The 21,587-nt window shown below is 33.8% G+C and overlaps 1 protein-coding gene across 2 annotated transcripts in view; it reads right to left on the bottom strand.

Moving 5' to 3' along the window:
• Positions 1 to 930: 930 nt before the first annotated feature.
• LOC138324910 (uncharacterized) overlaps positions 931 to 21,587 on the bottom strand; it is a 61,024-nt gene continuing 40,367 nt past the window's right edge. The window contains exons 42-70 of one of the 2 annotated variants that reach the window (XM_069270145.1): positions 21,085 to 21,347; positions 20,258 to 20,324; positions 19,729 to 20,033; positions 18,846 to 19,013; positions 18,177 to 18,331; positions 17,716 to 17,794; positions 17,303 to 17,419; positions 16,789 to 16,866; positions 16,341 to 16,398; positions 15,327 to 15,586; positions 15,147 to 15,207; positions 14,537 to 14,808; positions 14,093 to 14,159; positions 12,818 to 13,068; positions 12,503 to 12,557; positions 11,796 to 12,043; positions 11,159 to 11,225; positions 10,366 to 10,640; positions 9,954 to 10,008; positions 9,322 to 9,575; positions 8,699 to 8,753; positions 8,344 to 8,585; positions 7,867 to 7,960; positions 7,448 to 7,686; positions 7,092 to 7,152; positions 6,090 to 6,234; positions 5,449 to 5,540; positions 4,612 to 4,725; positions 931 to 3,552 (exon numbers count right to left, since the gene is read on the bottom strand). In XM_069270145.1, coding sequence (XP_069126246.1) covers positions 3,522 to 3,552; positions 4,612 to 4,725; positions 5,449 to 5,540; positions 6,090 to 6,234; positions 7,092 to 7,152; positions 7,448 to 7,686; positions 7,867 to 7,960; positions 8,344 to 8,585; positions 8,699 to 8,753; positions 9,322 to 9,575; positions 9,954 to 10,008; positions 10,366 to 10,640; positions 11,159 to 11,225; positions 11,796 to 12,043; positions 12,503 to 12,557; positions 12,818 to 13,068; positions 14,093 to 14,159; positions 14,537 to 14,808; positions 15,147 to 15,207; positions 15,327 to 15,586; positions 16,341 to 16,398; positions 16,789 to 16,866; positions 17,303 to 17,419; positions 17,716 to 17,794; positions 18,177 to 18,331; positions 18,846 to 19,013; positions 19,729 to 20,033; positions 20,258 to 20,324; positions 21,085 to 21,347 — 4,228 coding nt within the window. In that variant the 3' untranslated portion in view covers positions 931 to 3,521. Of the gene's footprint in view, positions 4,726 to 5,448; positions 5,541 to 6,089; positions 6,235 to 7,091; positions 7,153 to 7,447; positions 7,687 to 7,866; positions 7,961 to 8,343; positions 8,586 to 8,698; positions 8,754 to 9,321; positions 9,576 to 9,953; positions 10,009 to 10,365; positions 10,641 to 11,158; positions 11,226 to 11,795; positions 12,044 to 12,502; positions 12,558 to 12,817; positions 13,069 to 14,092; positions 14,160 to 14,536; positions 14,809 to 15,146; positions 15,208 to 15,326; positions 15,587 to 16,340; positions 16,399 to 16,788; positions 16,867 to 17,302; positions 17,420 to 17,715; positions 17,795 to 18,176; positions 18,332 to 18,845; positions 19,014 to 19,728; positions 20,034 to 20,257; positions 20,325 to 21,084; positions 21,348 to 21,587 lie in introns of both variants that reach the window. The other variant, XM_069270144.1, reaches the window with a different exon arrangement.

Raw genomic sequence — 21,587 nt, 5'->3', positions numbered from 1 at the left:
AAACATGAGTGCTATATGCATGTGTGTTTGCCTTATTGTCAAAACTTGGCTTTTAGGATAAGAGATATGACATCCAGAGGGGGTTAGCTTTGTGCCTGCTGTCCCTATTGCATGATCGTAAAAGGCGACTAAATTTAGGATATTATATTTCCTCTTCGTCCTAAGTTGCTTTCTTTTTCCTAACGCCTTCCTTGGCACCTTTTTACTTTTGGCCTGGATTTGAACATTCTCCTGTGAGGAAGGCTCTGAGTTCTGTCATCTGGCCGAGACACACCAAAGTCTATAAAAGTGGTAGTATCTGTTTCTGTTAAGTGCTTAACATCAATGGAGTTAGACGACTTGTTTGCCCGTTGTGAGTATAGCATGACCAAGTAAGATGTGTTTGTTTGGTGTTTTGGGTGGAATGTTTCAATAAGATAGTTTTCTATAGAGGGGCAAACGTTTCCACTATAGCAAAGAGACACGACACAAATATGTCACTGTCTCCTAAAACACACACACACGCAACACATCGTAAGGCCATCCTTGAATAACCGTTGCAGTTTATAGGACATTGATTTAATCAACCGACCAGGATATTGGATTCAGATGAATGGTAATGGGGAGATTGATGAGGATATTGCAGATATGTTTGAATGGATGTAAAAGAGAAGAGTGTACCAGGTCGTAAGTGTATTTGTATTGTAAAACCTTGCAAAATAAAAATAAAAATAGAAAATGTAGGTTGGTTTGAAAGAAAGATGGTATCTCTTCTGGGAGTTATCTTACATTGTGTATTGCTTCACTCGCGAGTTATATTATGAAATAATGATTTATTCTTGGTTGTTAATTTAATCGATGACAAAAACATGTATTGTGTAATACCTTTTACCTTATATCACTTTTTATATAACATTCATACACCACTGTGAATAATACTAAAACAACTCATTCAGTCAAAATAACCTCAATATTTATTAATAAATTGGCAAGAGACAGAGCACATGTTCATGATAAACACATTATCGATGAGATCCACATAAATGATATTGAATTATTTATTTGAAGGTACAGTTGAAGCACATAATTACACGCAATTATTGAAATTAACAATGTATGCAAAATATATTACTACATTTACTAAACGATAAACGTTAGTACACTGGATTGACTAGGGGCGATCTCTTGTAAATGTACACATACGTGTATCTTATTAAAATAATTAATCTTCTTAATGATTGCATATACAATAGTTCGCTAATACATCCTTCGTTCAAGAACTTAAAAATATAAAAATGCCATTAGAGGGATATTATCCCTTCTATTATACCATTTCCTAATAACGACTGTCAAATTATTTTAAAATGTCTTTTAATCATCAAACTTTTCCGCGTATTATGTCCATAAAGTACCAAAGTTCATGTATGAAAGTGAAGAAATGCAACCGTCAAACACTTCTATAATTTAATGTAATTAATACCGATTTTGAAAAAGAGATCTTATATGATATCTAAATCTATTATCTGATGCTGTAATTGTATTTAAATCAAATAGTTTATATTAATAATATATCAAACTTATTATGGTATTATCAAATGGAGAAATATAATACAAAAGACAGTATTATTTTAAATACTCTAACAATACCATATAGTACTATCCACATTAGAATAATAATTTATTCCAGTTTTATACAATCTTATCTCATCACTACATATATAGTACTGCATCGACTAATATGATGAACATGTGCTCTCAAAACAGTCGATGTCAATATCTAAACAATGAAACATGATACTACAAGGAATGGACGCATTGTCATATTTAAGATTAACGCAGTGTAAGATTCAGTTTGTTCATCTAATTGTTCAGGTTTTGATTCAGACAAGATGCTCTTATATCAACTTCATTGAAAAAACTGTTAATCAATTTTCAAAATATGAATATAGACTGAGTATACTACTTTATAACAGTATAGCACCAAAGTATTGTTAAGACGGAGCAAACACAGAATTATTTGCTACCTATTTATGTATACCATGCAGGCCCAAGTTTCATGAACATTCCTTAAATTTAAGGAATCCCTTAACTTAAAATTCTCCATAGGAAAGCATTACAGATTTTAAGGAATGTTCCTTAAGATTTTTCCTGAACTTTAGTAATGCTTTTCTATGGGGAAATTTAAGTTAAGGAATTCTTTAAAGTTAAGGAACGTTCATGAAACTGGGCCCAGGTGGCGTAAAATTATGTAATAATTGAAGCACTGTAGTCTAATTTTCCTAATATTTACGGGATAGAGGACGGCAAATTACGTATTTCATATACATGTTTTTTCAGTTTGATATGTCTAGAATACTGGAAAGTAACCTGGCATTCTCAGCTGTTATATACAAAAAATACAACTAAGGGAAAAGCATTGTGTATACCTATTGTCTAATTCACAATTCTCTGGAATGTTATTTTATTTTCCAAACGATATTTCCGCATGGAAAGAGAATGAAGAACATGCATAAATCTTGCCATATCAATAAAAATAACATGATTAGAAAGTAAGGAAGCAGAATGAAATATTTCTGTTTTTGATGATTACAAAAATATTACGAAGTTTGAAAATTGTATAAAATAAAACAACCTAGAGAAACAGCATTATTACATTATACACATATCGACGTGAACGTTGACGAAAACATACATCTTTATGATACTATGAATTTATGCAAATGAATATTTGAGTAAAAATAATCGGATTATTATTTTTTTCTAAATGAATATGACCATAGATAAAATGAAGACGAAGTTAAAGCATTATTGTACAATGTTTACATACAATACAGAATGTATACATCCTTTTAAATAGAAATGAGTTTTATCTTACAACTTCTATGTGAACATTCAAGCACAAAAGGATACAAAACAGAGACGCTGTTTTCTTTTTCGTAAATGCCCTTTGAACAATTGCAAAAGAGTAACTAGCGAGATATTTAAATATATTATAGATACATGTACATATAATATGTAAATGATAATAATTATATTAAAATATATCTATATATGTACAAATTTAGGCAAACAACATAACTATCGATATGTACATGTATCGTTAGCTTAATACATATAAGATAACCATTATTTTAAGTTAACTATGTAAAAAAGCTGAGTATAAATTAGACATAAAGCATCGTCTTCCATAAGCCAGAACCTTTGTTGAAAAGCTGATACAGATTTCCTCCCTCAAACTAAATCAGAAACAAATCCTTTCTCACACTATTCTGTGTTTGCATGTTACAGTGTCCTCTACCCTTGAGTGTTGATATTGATGGTGACGTCATGTGTTTACGAGTGCAACGTCATCCTTTTCGGAAAAAACGTGGTCAATTTCACTCAAAATTAATCATGTAACAATCGATATCTACCCGCATGGGAGCTGACTCTGTAATATGCAAAGACAGAACTAGAGCAGCTAATAGCAATAGAGCTACTAAAATAGATCTCCTTTCTCGCACTAATAAAAATAATAAAATTACGTAACATGCCAAAGCTTACTACCAGTCGGTTTGCTTCATACTGGTCCTTCTGTTGAAAATCCAGTTAAACAAAAAGAAACATGTTAAAAAAGAGTTTTTAAGGTTAAAAGTCGTATGTGCCTTAACCGGGCGAACAGTTTGATAAGTTATTTCGTCTTCAGTAATTAACTTAAGTTTTGGCGAATTAAGCTGTGCAAATTATTCTAATACAGGCGTGTATGATGCTTTATAAACAGTTGCAGTATTACATGATTTATCCAATGTTTTTTTTTTTTTTTTTTGTTTGTTTAGATGAAAACATATCTGCAGAGGTCGGTTTTAAAATTACTAATAATACTGTAAAAAATGTTATATGAAAATGTAGACCATAACATGACATCATGGTCTGACCATATTTACTCATTTCACTGAACAGTTGATGTAAAAATAATGCTTTTTGACAGTACTGCCAAAATTTGAAAATTATGAAATTAGATCCTAGAAATTAGAAATATTGAATTCTCAAAATTTGTTAATTTATAGTGGGGAATAAAATATAAACACTCCTGTTGATTCGTCAGTATAAAATTACGGCACAAATAACTTTTAACAAGTCACAGTTCCATATAAAACACAATTGAAATATCATATGCATTGCATAACAAGTGTCCATAATATGCAAATGTAAACCATATGTCTGCCGATTTAAAAGATTTGTAGATATTATTTCACCATAATAAAGTAATTAAACACACTTGTGTGCAGTTGTAGAATAATATTGTGATATTGACTATAGACGTTAAAATGTCCTTGTGTGATATATGTCTGGAATACCAACATGCAGTAGAAAGGTTTGAACGGAACATCTTGTCATAAGAGAAACGCTGATTTAAATCACATGTTAAGCTTCAAAGCCTTTTTTAAAGCAATTTAGGCTTTCCAAACATATTTTCACTCAAGAAAGACAATTGACCTTTACAGTGATAAAAGAAACGAAGACGTAAAGCAAAATACTCAGCCATTCGAAAACTAAATCATTCACGATCAAATTTGTCCTGAATTATTAAACAGTGTATTTGTTCATGTGTGTCATAGGTAGAGTTTGTTATCATAAGCAGGGTTGTCATACTTTAAAGGACCCTGGTCGTCGTACATTGCTGGATCACTGAAATGTTCCTTGTCAAAGGAGTTCCTGTTTCTAACGTCATCCTCTTGTTTAACAAGGTCCCCTTTCTTCCGGTGTCTGCAAACCAAAACATGAAGATGTATAAGGAGAAAAACAACACCTTTGTTCCGTCTTTCTGGACGATCGTTCAAGATAATTAAAAAAACAGTTTTTGATTTACCTTTTGTTTCTACGGATAAAATGTTCAGGACAATGTGAACATTTTATGAAATTATACGTTAATTAGAAGCTTTGGTGTAGCAGAGGAACTTTATTCTTACGACGATCACTATTATGTAAAAGAAGTGTTTTATTAAAAACTCTATCAGTTATTCATTTTATAAACTTTAGATGGTAATAATTACACCTAACACAAGTGAAATTTTTTTATCACATATGCAATAGTTAACATACGCATCAAACTTAACAAGCCGCAAAAAGAATTTTAATATATGAGGCTGGTTTCGAACTAGACAAATAGAAAGAGTAGGCTGTATAAAATGTCACCCAATATTTTTATGATTATTATGCGCCTGATATCCAGTGATTTCGCTAGTGTAATAATTTTGTATATGCCACAAGTCTAGTGTAATCTAGATCTGGAGCGGTTTCCATTAAGAGTGTCGGAAATCCATTGTGACGTCATGACAGAGGCTCTCTGGGCGGTTTAAATTGACTGTGCCGAACAAGAAATCCATTGTGACGTCACGTCAGAGGTTCACAAAACCTCAGATGAAATGAAACACCATTTAACATCCTATGTGTCTATTCGTTGATTTGATATATTAAATGAAACCTCACCTTCTGATATAGATGACGTAGCAGATGATAATAACGATGAGGATGAATACAAATACGCCACACGCCACAGCTACAGGTATAATCCAATCATCCTATGAGAAACAGAAACTCAGAGGTAACTCGTAAAGCAAGTTATGTTCAGTAGACTCATCTCAAACAGTTTATGCTTATATGCATGAATTTAAAAGTCATATACACTATGAACTGAAATAAATGGTCAAATACATTCCGATATTACATGTACCATCACCACTGAAAAAATAAATCGGTTGGTGAAACCAAATAGCCCCACACCACCCTATAATCCAAAGCTATCCGTTTTCAAGGTCCTCAATTTGACATTTACATCGAGCTTAATTTCAAATGTTAGATATTACTAAAACACAGAGTGCAAATATAATTGCTACGTGCATGTTGTTTACTGATTTTATTTCTTTTTGGTATTGGTTTGTGGCTTACGTTGTACGATTGTTTTATTCCATGAATCGCTCTTCATTTTCTCATGTTTTAGTGATCATTGCGCTGATTTGGTCAGATACACTTCTTTACCAAACGTGAATTTTCAAGAAAACAAGTCAAGACTTTTCTAGTTATATACTGCAAATAAAACACGTTAGTAATTCACTTTAAATATTTGATACCTTATCTTCCTCCTCCACTTTCTCTATTTTAGAGTACATTGATTGTATGTTAGAGGTCAACTGAGCCTCGTCAGGGCGTATTAGATCCTCAACATCTCCGTTGTCCTTCCGCGTCACAATGTAGTCCACATCAGAGGAGCGTTTCCTGTGACGGGTAAAAATGTTATACCGTACAATGTATTTCTCAATATGCAAATATTATCGAATGCAATAAAGATTTATTTGCAAATGAATACAAAATAGACATTAACATCTTTCCAAATATTAATCTGGAAAATTAAACAATCACATACTTTTAAAAAACATACATGTACTTAGACTGAGCTTCGGGACTGTGACCGCGCCCAGATCGTACGAATTTCTTACCGACTTGAAATTAAGTGTCCATGTCTGTCTGGTCTTGCAAAAGCGTTCTAGAAAACATTCTACCTAGTACATTGTATACACAATATGTAATAATAATGTAATGGGTGATGAATGGATATACACGCGTACAATGTTGAGGTACAATGGTCTGTTAGTGTGTTTTTAATGATAAACTAAAACTTTGTGCCGTTCTTTTTTATCAAAGAATGAGTATGGTACTATCGTGATCGTCCTCAAACGTAAATTTGATTATGTTGGTAGTATCCATAATATTGGTGTTATCTTTTAAGATATCACTAAGACTGTAATCAATGTGTGTATCTCTTCAACAAACTTGTCTCCGATAATACCGGGTCAGAAGCTGTCAACAATTCCTACCATCTTACCACGATAACATTATATTTCTACGATCATACTGGCTGATCATTCAATGACTATGAAGCTGGTCCAATGTAGACATTTTTGAAACATAACATAACACTCTGTTTGTTGTATATTTTTACATATCTATCCAATCAACCTGAAGAATATGCCTTTTTAATGTTTGGCTACTTTCCTAGACTAGGTTGACTAGTATACATCAACTATTAATAGAATTATTTCCCTATCACTTATTTCAGAAATATGATATCTCACCCTGTTGGATCGGTGACGTTTGTTATTGACAGTTCAATGTCTAGATCAGCATCATTCAGGTCTGTAAGTAAAATATAGATTTCTAGTAACTGGAATTTAGTTGCGATTGAATTAAAGAATTTCATTGTAAATTATTTTATGAAATATTATCGCAATATCGATTATAAAATTTCTTTCGGCTGTGACAGCGGTTTACATTGTAAAAGTAATGCTGACATATTGGTTAGCTTATTACATTGGTTAATAAATCAATGAATTATGCCTTAAAACTTAAAATCAGTTCAAACATTTATAGGGATTTGAAGCACTAACATAAAACAATCACCAGGAGTTTGAAGCCAAAATAAAACAATTACCTGGGTTTTTCTTTAGAAAAGCCTCCTTGACGGCAGCCGTGACCTTGTCTTTATCATTCTCACTGACCTGACCTTTGACCTTCAGCTGTGCAGCCAGCCGAGGACTACACATGCACAGTCCAGTTCCAGCGGCAGAGAGTCCTGAATTGACCTCCTGGTCAGTTGGTGTGTCCACGTACATGGAACTCGGCTCTTCCTGATTAAGGGCAACTGTGTATTCCAGAGGACTAATCTCATGCCTGGAGCAGAATTTAAATTGTTTTTATACCATTAAATGCACATGATATTTACTAGATATGACTACGTCCCATGTCTGTAGGAGGACTAATTACAAAGTGATTGACAACATTTTTATGCTAATCTTATATCAATCGGAAATACCCTTTCACAGCTGAAAACGTACCAGGGAAATGTCTTACCCATTATCGTCCACTAATCTGTAGGAATCCGAGGCCGCACGTCTGTTACGATTAGACTGCTGTTTTATAGATAGACTCAGCATACTGGCTATCTCTGAAAATGAAGTTAAACATAGATGTTATTAACATAATATTTTTTGAAAAATACATGGTTTACTAACAAAAGAAATATCTCAAACAAAAACTGATGATCTCGTTAGTCGATCTCTTTTACACAGGATTTAATATTGAAAGCAAACATATCTATTATATACGGTCCTCATAATTCGTTTATCAAATACCATTAATAACCTACGAACTATTTAGTGCTAAAGTACCATGGGTCTAACTTTATTTTCTTAAAGTTAATGGAGCAAAGGGAAATATTGAAGATATCTTCGTAAAGGAAATATTTCTCTTACAGCTTTTTACTACGTTAACTGTTGTTAAATATAACAACGTTTGACATGCTTCTTTAAGTTTTAAAGCGTCACTAACCAGTATTTTTGGTCGTCCATGTTGCCTGCATTGCTTGTGCCACTCTGGTGAAATTAAGCATACTAGGAGACCCTTGTACATGTACTTTGTTGTACTTCAGCGACATCTGTCCACACTGTCCGAGATTTACTGTGGTCAGTGATGCCTCAATTTCATCATACGTGGGCTGTTGGACACCAGCGTCCTCGGGGTCAGACTGGTTAATACTGACCACATACTGGACCTTCATCGTAAAGAAATCCCTGAAATAGTAGGGGAATATTAATGTTAAGGAAAATAAATTAAAGTTATCTCTTTAGTTATCTGTCAAACATAAGAAAAACTTTATTATATACGTATACTTGTATCTACGTACCACAAGGATGTTACAAACTTTTCTTGTGAGATGATGGTCAGCTCAGGCATTCCCCCTGAAATTTGAAAAAAAAATTAAATATGAGATACCAAAATGTTATAGCAAAGCTTACCACTAATCTTGTTGAACATTTCAGTATCATGATAATAATTAAGGAAAAGTTAAACCGCCATTGTTCTAATTATCAAATTCAAATGAAACATATAAAAAATTGTTTTGTGATATCACTATATTGCAGTATCGTTGTCATTGTCATTTGAAACAGATTAAAATAAATAGCATGCCTTATCATAATAACATCCTTATCATAACGAAAATATTTCTAAAAATCTGGCAACGTATGATATACTATTCCAACCTATATCTAAAATTGATTTCAGTCAGCATCGGGTGCTACATGATCATTAAAACACCAATATGATACCACACATTTATACATTTGTTGTTTGTTGATTCTCGCTGGTCAGCACTCACTGCTCAGACGGCATGGTAATGTATTATTCATTTATCTACTTGTATGGAAGCTTATCATAAATATGAGCATATTCTTAAACTAATTCTGTCAAACCTGACATAAACCAAAGTATCACCACGTATGCCACAATTTTGGTTTACATTCTCACCTATTGTGTTCTGTTGCCACGCCTGCGTCAGTGCTTGCGAGACAAGAGTTTCGTTGACTCGGATTCCACCTTTGAGAAACACGCTTCTGATGCGCCCACCATACGATTTACTCAAGTTAAACTTTGTTTTCAGATCTGATGATTTGAGAAGAGCTGCAGAAATCTTAGTGTCCAAATCGGGTAAAGAATTTTCCCAATTTTCCGTCACTTTCCCATCGATTTTCACAGTGTAAAACAATTTGTTCATTGTAGCGCTGAAAAACACATGTATGTACACAATATTAGTGTTATATGTACCTCGGAACCCTTCTTGTTTTTTACTTTAAATAAACCAGAAAGTTATATAAAAGATTAACCGAACTCAACAATGTCATATGCCCTTTATCCAAAAGGTGACGATAATATAATCTATATATCATCACTTATATAAAGGCACATTTTGCTCCATGGTGTCTTTTTAATTTAACAGAGGTCCATGCAAATAGATATGCTACTGTAAACAAAGATGCCTTCGCCTCCATAAATAGAAAAACATGGCATGATACACGTTGATAACATATTACATAATCTCCTTTTCATAATGAGGCCATCAATATGCAACAATTGCTAAGAATAAAAGTAAAACAACAAACCTATTTTCCTTGGTACGGAATTTCTGATTCACTACAATATTGACGCTTACACCACCTGAAGATAAACAATATATGAATATGAGTATATATGAATATAGGAGTTCTATAGCTGAAGCACATTCTTTGCATAAATTATTGGGCTTAAATCTGGCCTGATACATTTTCATTAATGAAGACGTATTTGGATCTATCATAATTATGAATTGAATTTTGGAAATTTAGAATTTAATTTACCAGAATGTTAACGTATCTACAAAGTCTAGACTTTAACTTACTAAGAATACTAAAAGTTCACACTTTAGACTTGAACTTTTGACTTGAACCTTACCGGAAATGCTAACATTCCACATATTTCAGACTTGAACCTTACCGGAAGTGCTAACATTCCACATACTTCAGACTTGAACCTTACCAGAAACGATAACATTCCACACACTTTGGACTAAGTTCTCCAGTCTGGCTCGGTCAGTTTGGGTCACCTCTGTTGTATTGGCCTTGTATTGGAGGCCTAGATGAAACAAACCACTCATGCGGAATGTCTCCTGCTGGCCTCTGTATACCTGGCCTGACTGTCCACTGGAGGTCCAGGCTGTTGCCATGGTATTTCGTGCTGGAGGCGACTGGTAATCAGGAGTCAAGGTCATTGTGTCCTTAACCACAGTATATACCAAGGTCAGTAACTTCAACCTAGAATAGTAGAATTAATAATGTCAATTTCTAGTGAAATTTCCGCACTGTTAGCATTTTTTTAATTGAACTAGATGGTTTGACGGACTACAAGAATGTAGGAATATTTAAAGTTAACAAATTCTGAAAGTAGTATTGGATAGTGTCAAAATGAAATTAATATTGTTGTAGAATAGTTAAAGAAGTATCTTCATTTATTACATCACGCCAACATAAAACGTTTACAATGTGACTTATTCACGTACCACGTGATACCCGATATTGTTTGTGCTGGAATAGTATCTCCAGTGGTGATAGAACATAACTCTTTGTAATCTTCGCGCTGAAATAACGTTAGCGCGGGGTATCATCTTTTGACGTCACTCCATCTCCATAGAAACAATTGTCTCGCACTAACTTCATTAGGTATCACGTGGTACGTAAATGAGTTCCATTATAAATACATACAAATTGAAATGTTACATTGTGATACTCAAACAGTATGGTATATGTAACCTATATAGCTCTCTATAACTTACCCGTATTTGCCCACTTCCTCCTCCTTCTTCACAATGGATACACTGTAATTCTGTGAGTCTGGAGATCCTAAACAAAACAAAACATATATAAATGGAATCTGACAACCTCATCTCGAAAAAAATTTTGTTCAATATTTAATGAATTTATTCTTAAAATTAATTCATAGAGTAACATTTGTCTTCTTACCCAAAGAGGTACTTAAATGTAATTGAATGATTATTTAACTGTATTGATTCTATTATCATCGGTCACTACAAATCCAAAATATCTGGCTTTAATTAGATTTAAGAAAATTTTCTTTTGTTTTCGTCACATATCCCAAAATATAACAAAATGCGAATACATCATTAGATGTATATTGACAACGGAGTATTATGACGTGATGATTTCATTAGATAGACAAACTGAATACTGAGTACCTGGTACTCTGTATTATATCAATATTCGGGAAAACTCAGAGAACAAATGCTGATTAACTTAATGAACTAAATAAATAATCATTGGTACTTATCCGTGAAAAGCCTACTGAACGAAAAGTTCAGGCTGATTGATATCTGAAATATACTAGATACTCGAAAGTATTTTCACAATTATTGGATCAATGAGAACTTTATGACTACACTAATGACAACATACCTATAGACGTGGTTAGCGCCTGCCATGTGGTCCGAATGGTGTGGGAGATGGCCGCGGTATCAAACGATCCGCGGTAACCTTGTACGGGTAATCTGTGACAGTCCTGGTAGTCGATCTCCTCCTGACCGTTATACACAGTGACACTGAGATTTTTAGCCAGCAGATCGGTTTCGGCTTTCTTCGTCAGTGTCGGGTACAGTATCGACCCATTCCTTTCCACAAAGTACTGGTATTTGGTTAGGGTTGTTCTATAAGTGAGACAATGGTAGACAGATAATTTGTGCGGGGATGCTAAGTAATTTCTTACTGGTATATAGAAATGGCTTTAGCAGAGACCTATAAACATTGTTGACAGTTAAAGTTTTAGAACAACCAGATAAGCTTAGTATTAATTAAAGTTGTTTTAAGTTTATATATCGCAAACGTATTATGTAATAGATATCTCAAGATTCTTCGTTCTTTTCTTTGATAAATCGACTTTATGAAGATTATTCTTTTTCTCATAAAACATAATATAGGTTAGCACTGGATAATAGGCAGGTTGTAAAATCAGTATTTATCTCTGACCTCTCAACTCTTCCTACTATATCTTATTGGTGGACCCAATATAACTACATATTATTTTACTTGATGTTGTTGGACAGAGTATTACTACATTATATTTTATTTTCCGATGTTGTTCTATAATACGTGTATGTCTCTCTTACCCATTTTCTCCGATAAACTCTCCCCATGTCAGATTTCTGATCACTGTGGTGCCATCTAAAAGACAAGTTTCGTCAAAGTACATAATAATAGAAATTAATTCCCTTATCAATAGAAACCATTCATCTGCTAATCGTGCTATGAATACTTGAATGGTCATTGGCAATTATGGAATTTTGTTGAGGCAATGCAGTGTTATTCCGCCTTAGTAGAATTTAATTATGACCGAGGTAGTAGCCATGTATAAGCCAATGAGAATAGAGGAAAATCAGAGCATATCTAATATAAGCTTTTATTTAGATGTACTGTGCACATACCCCGTCTTTTCCAGGCTGCGGATAGCTGGGCCCGAACTTTGGGGGCGATGTCTACTGAAACCTGGCCAACTAAAGTCAGACCAAACATGTTAGTGTAGGACTGGAACACTCCATTAACCTCTACTCGGTACGACACATCTACCCCTGATAATGTCTGGTTGAGGCTGCCATCGGCAAGGTCGGTGGTACGAGAGGCGTCAAGAGTGGTGCCGTTAACAGCCATTATATAGCTATACTGCCATGAAGTGTGTCTGAAATACATAATATCATATAATAGATATACTGTCAGGAAGTGTGTCTGAAAAACAATGTCAGACTATAGATATACTGCCATGAAGTGTGTCTGAAATACATAATGTCATACTATAGTTATACTGCCATGAAGTGTGTCTGAAATACATAATATCATACTATAGCTATACTGTAAGGAAGTGTATCTGAAATACATAATGTCATACTATAGCTATACTGTAAGGAAGTGTATCTGAAATATCTGAAATACATAATGTCATATTATAGTTATACTGCAAGGAAGTGTGTCTGAAATGCATAATGTCATACTTTAGTTATACTGCCATGAGGTGTGTCTGAAATACATAATGTCATACTATAGCTATACTGCAAGGAAATGTATCTGAAATACATAATGTCATACTATAGCTATACTGTAAGGAAGTGTGTCTCAAATACATAATGTCTCATTATAGTTATACTGTAAGGAAGTGTTTCTGAAATACATAATGTCATACTTTAGTTATATGCCATGAGGTGTGTCTGAAATACATAATGTCATACTATAGCTATACTGCCATGAAGTATATCTGAAATACATGATGTCATACTATAACTATACTGCCATGAAGTGTGTCTGAAATACATAATGTCAAACTATAGTTTACTGTCATGAAGTGTGTCTGAAATACATGATGTCATACTATAGCTTACAGCCATGAGTGTTTGACATATACCTATTTTGTAGAAAATGTTGTTGGCAAAATGTATATTTATCAACGAATGTATTGTTATGTTTCTAAAACATTTTTTTCAGCTTGAAAAGTATGTTTTTGACGATATTTGTTACTTAACCAGTGAATGTTTCACACATTAAATTTTTCCTGGTTGTTTAATAAATATGAAAGCATTCACTTTTAACACAATTAAATTTTATTTAATTTGTGTTCAATAATAAAGGAACTATTTAGCCCATTGATGGATAATTAATTTCTCTTCTGCTTTCCCCAACTTTGTAATTCTACCGTGATCCTGTGTACTTACCCATTACTCTGTTCCACCATTCTGTCTGTCCTCATGGCCAAGACCCTCAAAGCGGACATTTCTACACCTATATAACAAGAATCCAGCACCACTTGATTAACGCAAATGAGATATGCTCTGGACATATATTCGCAATGATACGAATTCATTTCTGTACCTATTCATTATACTATAATAAAACCAGATCTTAAATTAAATATTTCCTGCAATATATTTGTTGGATATTTTTATACAATCAAATCCACAATTCAAAACCTATTGTTATGTACTTAATGATTGGTTCCAAAACTGTAAGGTCTTTGAATCAAAGGCTATTCTATAGAAACTTAAAATACTTTGTTCCGATAAACTAGTAGACTATCCTGTTATGTAAAAAGAACATGTGAATGTGAACCATTGAATGACATACTAAGACATTATACAAGCTAAACATCCTGGCCTTACCCTGTACGCTGGCTTTCACCAGTTTCATCAATCCAGCTTTGACCTTGACCTCGTCCTTTAGTCGTATGCGTCGACTGACTATGAAACTGTAGGCCTGTGACAGTCGGTATGTCTGGTCAGCCTTTGAAACTTTGTATTTGGCCCCTAAAGGTGTGTTGACGACCACACCGGACGTTAAACTGGACGTAGATACTCCAGCCACAAGTCTCGGATTAATTGGAGAGGAACTGTCCTTACTTGTTATATGGTAGGATAGCTTCCAATACGTCCTTCTGTCAATCATAAAGGGCAATTGTTTCTTTATTTGTTATAAATAATATTTCTATTTTTTATAGATTATGCATTACACAAACCAAAAAGAATCTGAAAAGGTCAATTGGCAAACTAAATTTGATGATATCTTACAGAGAAATTCATGACATTTACATCATCATTGATTTTATGACAAACATATAATAACAAATGGCATTTATATTTGATATGGATTTGTATGTGTAACCATGAAAACATTCTGTTTCAAATGCAGTTTTCTTTCCACAGAGCACGGTCCCAATAACGGTACCGAAATGTGTTGAAAAGCTGTGCTGAAATTCTTATCAGAGTTACCTACCCTTTACTATCAATCACTTCCTCTTGTTTTTTCACGGTCACACTCTCTGTCAGGTTTTCAACTGAAAAAAAGAACCCGGATATATTAGTCCTATTTTAAGTTACAATTTGTTTTCAATTCTATGTATAACATATAATGTTGATCATGAACTCAGATTATATATTAGGAAAGCATCCTTGCCTGTTTTCCAGATAGCAGTGAGGTTTGTCTGAATTGCTTGGTAGTCCTGTGTTGCAACACGTTGATCGAGATGTATATGATATAGGTCTTTATAGCTGAAGGTTTTGTCAGTAGTTCCGGCATACTTGTAAGTTCCGTTACTGCCCGATCTTGTTACATTTAGGAAAGTGGTAAGTTTATTGGCAGAAAGCTCAGAGATACTTGTCACTTGCTCTCTTTTGTTAATGGTGACTGTATATTTCGCATTCCATAGGCTCCTCCTACAAAAATAATACAGTTCAGTAAATTACAGTCTTCATGTCATGTAGTTAAACTGCCAAATATAGGTCAAAGTGATCCATATATCTCGATGCAGGACATAAACTTTTTCTCCAAAGTGTCCCTAGATAATGTAGTTACACCTTTCAACTTTGAGGTTTATGATCTCAGAGGGGATAATGCGAAAGTAAAAGAGTCAGAGCTTATCAACTCGATCTCATGGGTTTTATTTCGGGCATTTTAGGTATCTTCCAATCTAAGACCCCTTACCCAATCGAAAGTGTGGGTATAACTTGTTTCGCAAATAATATCAAATAAAGGTGGAGTTTTCTTTGTTGTTGTGAGTTTTTTGTTTGTTGTTTTTTTTTGGTTTTTTGGGTTTTTTGGGTTTTTTTTTTGTTCTTTTTGATTTTTTTTGTAAGTCAGACAATTGTACTTTACTATGAGGGCAGACCACTAAACAATTATGACAATTATCAGTAAGGGCATAATAGTATGTATTATTAAAGATGCTCCACCGCCGACAGAGCATAAATGATATTAATCATTTGAACAATAATTGGTGTTTAATCGTGTATATAATAGTCTAATTAACACAAAAAATAATATAAAAAAAATTTGTTTTGCCTTTGGTGCATGCACATTCAGTACTTCATTCCATATAGGATAAAATGGTACAGAATTTTTTCGGGTTTTCTTGAGGTATAATTTCATTGTTTATAATACACCTGCCCAATTTAAGCCCAAATATCTTACCCATTTTCCGTCACTACTTCATCCTGGTACAAAAGTTTGGCTTCTAGATGTAAAATATCTGTTAAAAAGAAACAAATGATAACTTAGATATCATCTAATCGGTGTGTGTTTGTAAAATATGTGTTCTTCACGCATATAACATTGTAACTAGTACACACTTTTAATCAGGTCCAGATACATATTCAAAATTGATAGGAATGAAATATTTCAATGTCATATTTTAACGCAAATATTTCAGCAGATTCAGATACCATACAACCGGGTGTTTGCGCGGAGTGATGGTATTTTTCAATATCAACATGGTCGCCCAAGTTTGCTCTGTAAAATTTATATGATAATTATGCTCCTCGAAATTAAAAAAAAAAATATGTTAAAATATTTGACCCATTAAAATACTTTTTACGGTATGCAAAGACCACAAAACACTAAAACAGTCCCTAATGTTTACCTTTGATGTTGACCATCACAGATCCTTGGGAGGGAGATTGGCCGGAGTTTTGCTCGATACTATATATAGATGAATTTACTGCAACAGGAAAACAAACTAGATCGCGTCCATCATCTTTATTATTTATTATCTAAATATGAATTATTTGTCGTCTTTATATAAAACATCGAAACAAAGTCTCCTTTTTCATCTTTTTTCTATAATTATTTAAACTAGTTCACTGTCGTCGTCGTTATATGGAACGTATAAACTAGTTTACTTTCATCGTCTTTGTCTATTATTTAATCCCTTAATTAAACATCACTGGCAATAACCTCGCCTATAAAATGCAGCATAAATGATTATTAAGTAAGTTGAAATAAACCCGACCCCAGGATCATGAAGCAGACTAAAATTGTCTTAAGTCAGCCAATCACAAATGACGTTGCAAAACGCTATGTCATATTTGATTGGCTAAGCTAAAACGTAAGTCTAAGACTATTTCATGGTCCTAGGGCCAGATGTGAGTACGTACAATTTGCTGGAGTCAACTGGACATCTGTCGGACTGGTGAAGGCATGCCGGAGTACATTGAATTCACCAATCTGTACAAGGAAGATCTTCCCAACGAATCCTTCATAGCCATTTGTATCTAAACATCAACAAATAACAAATGTTTTGTGAAATTCAAAAAGTATCTAAACATCAACAAATAACAAATGTTTTGTGAAATTCAAAAAGGCTGCATCTTTTTTATACATTTTTTATACAAACGTTGAGAACGATTGTCATGTTTGCAAAGATTAATGAAGACAAATACAACTTCAAAAGTATCTCTAAATGTTTTAAAGGAGATTTTAGAAATATAGAATGTTTGAATTGAAATATTGCATGCATAAATGCAGCATTTTCGATAATTTGGTAGTATAAAATGTTAAGATCACTTACTATTGGTGCCAACATGTAAGGCTGTTACACTTCCTGTTGGGCGTGGCATTGTCTTTTGGTACTCTTCACCGTCATCAACCTGGAGACAAAGGATTGATCAGTTTACATGGCAATGTACAGTCCAATATCAATAAACAATGTGCAGTTATATATGCATTGCATATATTTTTATATAATGGATATTTATTTATGCAATGTACATTTATTTATATAATGTACATATTTATAATGAAATGAACATTTATTTATATAATGTATATATTTATTTGTAAGGCACATTTTTTCACACCAGGAATATATTTATTTGTAACGTATATTGTAACGCATATTTATCTAGTGGTCGCGCCTTGATGTAGTTGTAAATAGATTTAAAGCTTACATGATATCCAAACAGTGTAAAAAGTCGGGCTTTGATATTGCACAGATTGATCATCGCGGACTATGAAGTTAATTTGACTCACCTGCATGTACACAGTCCACTGTGTGTCTGATATGGTCCGTGTACGTATCTGCACCACGTGATATTCACCGCGTGTATAATCCACACCACCCTCACCATACGTAGTCCATATTCCATCAATTACCCCGCCGGATTCTACATAAAATGCCACGCCCCCTACAACACCCAAAATTCATGATCCATTGTCTAAAATAACATTACATTGTCATGAAAAAGTTGTTATACAAATTACATATGGTATCTGGACCCTATGTCAAATTGGACAGCTTTCTCTATCAACTGTTACATTATTCAAATGTGTGTTAATTTTAACATTTTATAGTCACCTTTGCCATAGAGACTACCTCTGTATAAAGACCACCTGTTTAATAAGACGAATCACTCATGGTCCTAAATGGTCAATTTCACAACACGATTTAACCTGTGTATAAAGACAACTTGGCCATTAGGACCATTTTCATGTGCTCTACGGTGAGCGTTATAGACAGGTTTAACTGTATTGTTTTTAATTTCTATAAAATGGTTTTGTATCGCGATTCTAGAGATTGATTTTAATCAACAATGAATTATCCCTATAGATTGCATGCAACCATCTAATTGATAAAAGTCACAAAATCAAGCTAACAGATGTCAAATATTATCCTAATTTCAGAATAATAACGATATTTACCTGTGTTGGACACTTTCACTCCTAAGTATGTGTCATTTCCTAGATCACATTGTAACAAAATTCCCTGCCTCTGTACTGTAGAGAACCCAACACGAATCTCATCAAAGCTGAGATTTTGTGTAACATTAATCCTGATCTGATGGTGTTGTTGCAATGAAAAAGTAATGGCTGAAAAACAATTCACGTCAGTTAGATCATTGTCAAAATAAGGAAACCTAATAGCCCTCTTCCTCTTCATATTAACATCATTGTAAATGCACATTGTAGGCACTTTAAAATAATGTTTTAAATAAAATTTGCATTACCTCTGCACAGTATCTTTATGTTGCTATAAACCCAATGTATGGAAAATTTCCAGACAATGACAGTTGGCGTAGTAATACCTATATCAGAGTTCAACAGGTCATGAAAAGACTGGATCATACATTGTGAGAATTTACTTAAGATTGATCAATGTGAAAATATTTAAATTGTAATTAGTTAAAATACTTGAAATTGATTATAGTGTTGTATATAGGATTATTTAATATAATGTTATTGTTTATACGGTTGTCCATGGCAACAACCAGAACCGGCTGGAACCATTTAGACTTTCCCGCCAAACCATCGCCTGTTTCACTATGCAAAGGCATGAGGATTATTTACCCTTTATTATTTATTTTATTGCTATAGTCAGACAAATAGGCAGACGGATGAACAAGGAGATATATAGAAATAAAAACAAAACAGTCTTTTCTCGTTTTACCGGCACGATATCTAAAATAAACAAAGATCAAAGCAAAGTACAGGAAAAGTGTCGATCAAATCCTGAAGAAGTCATTTGATCACAAATAAACATGTACATTTTTGTGTTCTCAAAATCATGTCTGATCCTGCAGCCTACCTCGTCTGTCGGACATTTGTTCGAGCCAAGCTTTAGCTAGCTGAGTTTCCACTTCCTGTTTGTCCTGGTCCAATACAGGCTTGGTTAGTGATAGACTAAGAAGGCTGCTGAAACTGTATGCTGTTGCATCTGTCTGAATTGTACCACTGGCAATATCCTGAACGACATTCAGTATAGCGGTTTTTTGGCCTGTTACTTTAGTAACTACTTCCTCAATCTTGACGGGGTCAAGGTCAGACATCTGACTAAAGTCTTTCTCTGTGTTGTTGACTTGCAGAAAATATATCATCTTAGAAACCAGGTTGCTGGAAATGCAAAACAATGTACACAGTTGCATCACAAGACATATAGTCTCCAAAATAGTGTGCATAAAATAGTATAATGATCAAAGAATCATACAACTTAACATTTAGGTATAAAATATACACTTAAAACTCCTCCATCAGTAAAAAGTACTACAATAATACCAGTGGAGAATATGTCTTTAATATACAAACAGTTGGACCAATTAAGGCTTAATCTGACTCACCCATTAGTTATCACATTCTGTTCCTGTTTGACAATAGACACAGTTACCTTGCTCGTTGAACCAAAGTCTACAAAAGCAAGTTTGATGCAAAATTAAACGAATCTGTCGATGAAGTTTATAATTTTCTTTGCTAAGTTATATCCCTTTTATCCCTTATTTATAACCCTAGATTTACCTCCATTGTGTTTTGGGGTCACTGTTATCTAATAATATGAGGTGTCACATTTGGCATCGGTATGTTGCATAAACATATCAACCAAGTTTTAATGCAATTTTCCAAAAGCTAACGAAAAGCGTGCATGTACATCTAAACATTTTTCAACAATTGTTGAGAAGTTTCATGGATACTGAACTAGTAGGAGCAGTTAATCTAACAATTTGTGCTCAAACATTCCTGTGTATAACGACCTGCCTACCATGGCAACCAAAATGTCGGAAACAAATGCGCATCTACATACAGACCCCGACATTACTGCCAAGTTATCAGGACAGGTATTTTTCAGACGACAAACACACTGATTTCAGTATATCTATCATGCTTAATCACTAACTCGTACATCATTCTCTTTAAGCGAAAATGTTGTTACCCAAGAGGAAAATTCTCTGTGAACGATAAGGTACTTTTTGGCAATAAATATGTTTTTTCATCTTTTAAAGCCTGCATATGATATTAAATGAGTTAGAACTCACCCAGTCAATACAAAAGACATGTCATTTCATATTGTGTATCCTCTTTGAAAGCCTTAACTTTATCTCTTTTTATATTAAATCATTATACTTTGGTATCTTGCATTTCGCAAGAGCTTTTATAACCTAAACACTATTACCTTTATCTTTCCAGAGCTGAGCGATATGTGTAGACAGCGATGGAAGGTGATTTCTCTTTACAAAGGATGAGAGATAGAAAGTGAAAACCGAATCGTAACGCCGGAGGTCATTCACTTGCACCAGTTTATACAATCCTTTAGTGTCACCGGCGTCTACAGAATTTTGTATAGTGGTTCGATTCAGGTCTGCGTGGACGCGGCCATCCAAATATTGTCTACCAGCATTATCATACACAAATATAGGCAGAGTCCAGTACAGAGTGCTGTAAAATAGTTAATGTTTTATAATCAGGGTATGATAAAAATGATGCATGACCATTAACCTACTCTGTCCATTATCAATTGATGCGTCTGTCGATATTAACCCAGTTTTCCCATAGTGGCCCAGTTTTGTTATGATATTGATACGACAGTTTGTTTATATTGTTACCAATATGAAAGTAGTTGATTTATAATAAGATTTATTCATTAACAAATATACTCAGACATTATTATAATGTACA

The sequence above is a fragment of the Argopecten irradians genome, chromosome 6 (assembly GCF_041381155.1).
Source record: "Argopecten irradians isolate NY chromosome 6, Ai_NY, whole genome shotgun sequence".
Taxonomy (NCBI): domain Eukaryota; kingdom Metazoa; phylum Mollusca; class Bivalvia; order Pectinida; family Pectinidae; genus Argopecten; species Argopecten irradians.
Note: the sequence above shows the minus strand (reverse complement) of the source record. Positions and strands in the feature narration are given on the sequence as shown.